This window comes from Sinocyclocheilus grahami, unplaced genomic scaffold, assembly GCF_001515645.1.
Source record: "Sinocyclocheilus grahami isolate Dianchi unplaced genomic scaffold, SAMN03320097.WGS_v1.1 scaffold413.1, whole genome shotgun sequence".
NCBI classification, from domain to species: Eukaryota; Metazoa; Chordata; class Actinopteri; order Cypriniformes; family Cyprinidae; genus Sinocyclocheilus; species Sinocyclocheilus grahami.
In genome coordinates, this window is record NW_015505592.1 from 991,321 (window position 1) to 994,383 (window position 3,063).

Below are 3,063 nucleotides of genomic sequence, written 5' to 3' on the forward strand. Positions count from 1 at the left end.
AAAAAAAAACTTAAATGATTTTAGCAAATGGCTGCAATATAACAAAGAGTGAAAAATTTAAGGGGGTCTGAATACTTTCCGTACCCACTGTATATATATATATATCTCTCGATCAAAGTACACAATACATATATGACCACAAGAACTTCATATGCTTTTTTGTTTGTTTAGATTAATCGTTCAGAGAGGTTTGACCAAACTGTTAAACTAGGTTATTTCCAAATCATCCAAGCACCCGATTGATTTCTAATGTTTGATGATCATGGCTAAGTAGTATTAAATTGTAAAGAAATTACAGATCCATCTTTGAAATCTGATTGGTTGATAACGTTTGACAACGTTTAATTCAGGTGCGAAAATAATTAATATCTGCATGAGCACAGAGAGATTTGCGAGTGCACAGGACACACTTTGAGCACGCACACTCTCTCTGGGCGAGAGCAGTGTGTATCTGACCACGCGCGTCTGGTTTTGTGCGAGAGCAAAGGAAATCCGCGTGCGAGCGGAGAGATTCGCGCTCACGCATTATATTTATGGGCTTTCGCGCTACAATAATGCACTCTCGACATTTGTCATTAAAATAACGCCATACAAAACACAGAAGTTATATTTGTTTCAACCCAACTTTGGGTCAAATATGGACTAACCCAACTTTTGGGTTATAAATGTAATTTTAAAAAGTACCCCAACAGCTGGGTTAGTCCATATTTTACCCAAAGTTGGGTTGAAACAACCCAGCATTTTTAGAGTGCACAATAGAAGGTTACCCAACAATGACAACTATGGCTTTCTGCTTCTGAGAATCCCTGAAATGTGAAAAGGGTCCATAGAAACCAATCGATCAAATAAATGCTTTATCATTTCTCATGTGTATTGGACAGTTATTAGAGAAGTTAGTGGAGGCAGACAACTAAACTTGAGGGATATTGCACATATCTCTCAAGCTGCCTCTCGCTGTAGGCTGCTGGGACTCTCATGGCTTTAATAAAATATAAAAAATTTCCATAAGTATCTGTCCTTTACAGTTCCTGAACTGACCTTGTGAGCCTTAACCATTCATTACTCACAATCTGCATTGCGTCCAATTAAGCCTCGGCATATCAAATTAAAAGGACTTAAGTATCGTAATTTACACTTGACTTAAACTAGTAGTGTTCGTTTGGTTACTTTGTTCTTGTGGAGGTGTAGATGACAGCATCTTGTGGAGGTGTAGATGACAGACTGTTATTAATGGTCTTAGCATCATTATGCTGTCACCTCTCTGAGCCTGAATGCATTGGATGTGTGCTGAAAATCTTACACTGAATTGAAAAGCTGATGTTGAACCTGAATGTTTGAATGGCTGCACTGGTGTGTTAGCGAGATCTCTGCTGCCCCACTGTGTTCATATGTATACATACACACACACACACACACACACACACACACACACACTCTCTGAAGGAATTCACAAATGTGTGTCTGAACACCCTGAAGAGGAAATGAACTGTGACTCATTCATACAACCGGATTTGCAAATTGCCAAAGGCTTTTATTGAATTGAGTTTAAAAAGTATTTTTCATTTTATTTCCGTTTCATTCATTTGCTCGTCCCTTCAGATAAAGTCATCACATCTGTATCATTCTTTCACTGTGCTTTCGTGATGCCACATACACTGGTTTAGGTGTTTCTTTTTCTTCCCAGTGATCTGGTGAACGGCCTGGTATCCCTGATGAATAATAATATCAGTAGTCCAGTTAACCTGGTGAGTTTAGCATTTTGAGTTGCTACTATATATATATTTTATATTCTGCAATTGTTAATAAATGGTAAATAGAAACAGTCCAATAATTTGCAGTTTAGGCCTGCCTTTCAGTTGTGCTGTAATGTTGAATGGCTAGTTATCATTTTATCCTTATAAAGTTAACATTACTTATAGTTCAACATAACTAAAACCATAGAACCAAAAAAAAAAGTTAATTGAAATGATAAACTGAAATTTGTGTGTGTGTGTGTGTGTGTGTGTAAAATTTAAAAATAATAATTTAGACAGCAAATTAAAAAAAAAAAGACTAATTACAGAAACCTATGGATTGAATTTTTAAGCGATTCAGCACTAGATTTTTTACAGCATTTAATAATCTACGGTTAATTTACAAATATAATATTGATCATTGTTTATGTTCGTTCCATAATTCATGAATAACTCATACAACTTGAAATGTATTAGCATATGTAGTAATTAATATTAACTAAAACACAAAAACACAGCCAATTTTTGGTCACTTGATTTACATGAAAATATGTACCACCCTGGACCACAATTTTGAAATTGAGATTTATACACCACCTCAAAGCTGAATAAATAAGCTTTCTATTGATGTATGGTTTAAGATAGGACTATATTTGGCCGAGATACAACTATTTGAAAATCTGGAATCTGAGGGTGCAAAAAAATCAAAATACTGAATATAGCCTTTAAAGGGGTCATATGATGCTGCTAAAAAGAACATTATTTTGTGTATTTGGTGTAATGAAATGTTTATGCGGTTTAAGGTTAAAAAAACATTATTTTCCACATACTGTACATTATTGTTTCTCCTCTATGCCCCGCCTTTCTGAAACGCGTAGATTTTTACAAAGCTCATCGGTCTGAAAAAGCGAGGTGTGCTGTGATTGGCCAGCTATCCAGTGCGTTGTGATTGGCCGAATACCTCAAGCGTGTGACGGAAATGTTGCGCCCCTCGCCATATTGTGATGATGCCCTGTCAGGCCGGAGCGATGATTCAAAAACATGAAAACCCATTATAAACGAGGCATTCATTGCATCCAGTGGGGACATAATTATGGATTATAATGACTTGTACTGTCTTTTTACGCATTGCATCGCGCCGCATAAACATAAAACCATGTCTGCATTTGTGATCGGAGAAATGACAAACAACAAGCCCTACTCTACACTGCTCAAAACTAGGGGACTAGAGTGAGGAACGGCGGGAGGGTTAGAGTGAGCAGAGGCGCGGGCTTGAGAACGGCGCGGCCGGCGATTTCGACGAAGGAGCGTCCGGAAGGACATGTGACGA

At 37.4% G+C, this 3,063-nt stretch overlaps 1 protein-coding gene across 2 annotated transcripts in view; it reads left to right on the top strand.

Annotated features, from left to right (window-relative positions):
- The window catches only part of LOC107551074 (UDP-glucuronic acid decarboxylase 1), an 87,156-nt gene that overhangs the window by 80,319 nt on the left and 3,774 nt on the right, over positions 1-3,063 (top strand). For both annotated transcript variants that reach the window (XM_016232566.1, XM_016232567.1), the window contains exon 12: positions 1,685-1,745. In XM_016232566.1, the coding sequence (XP_016088052.1) occupies positions 1,685-1,745 (61 nt within the window). The remainder of the gene's footprint in view (positions 1-1,684; positions 1,746-3,063) is intronic.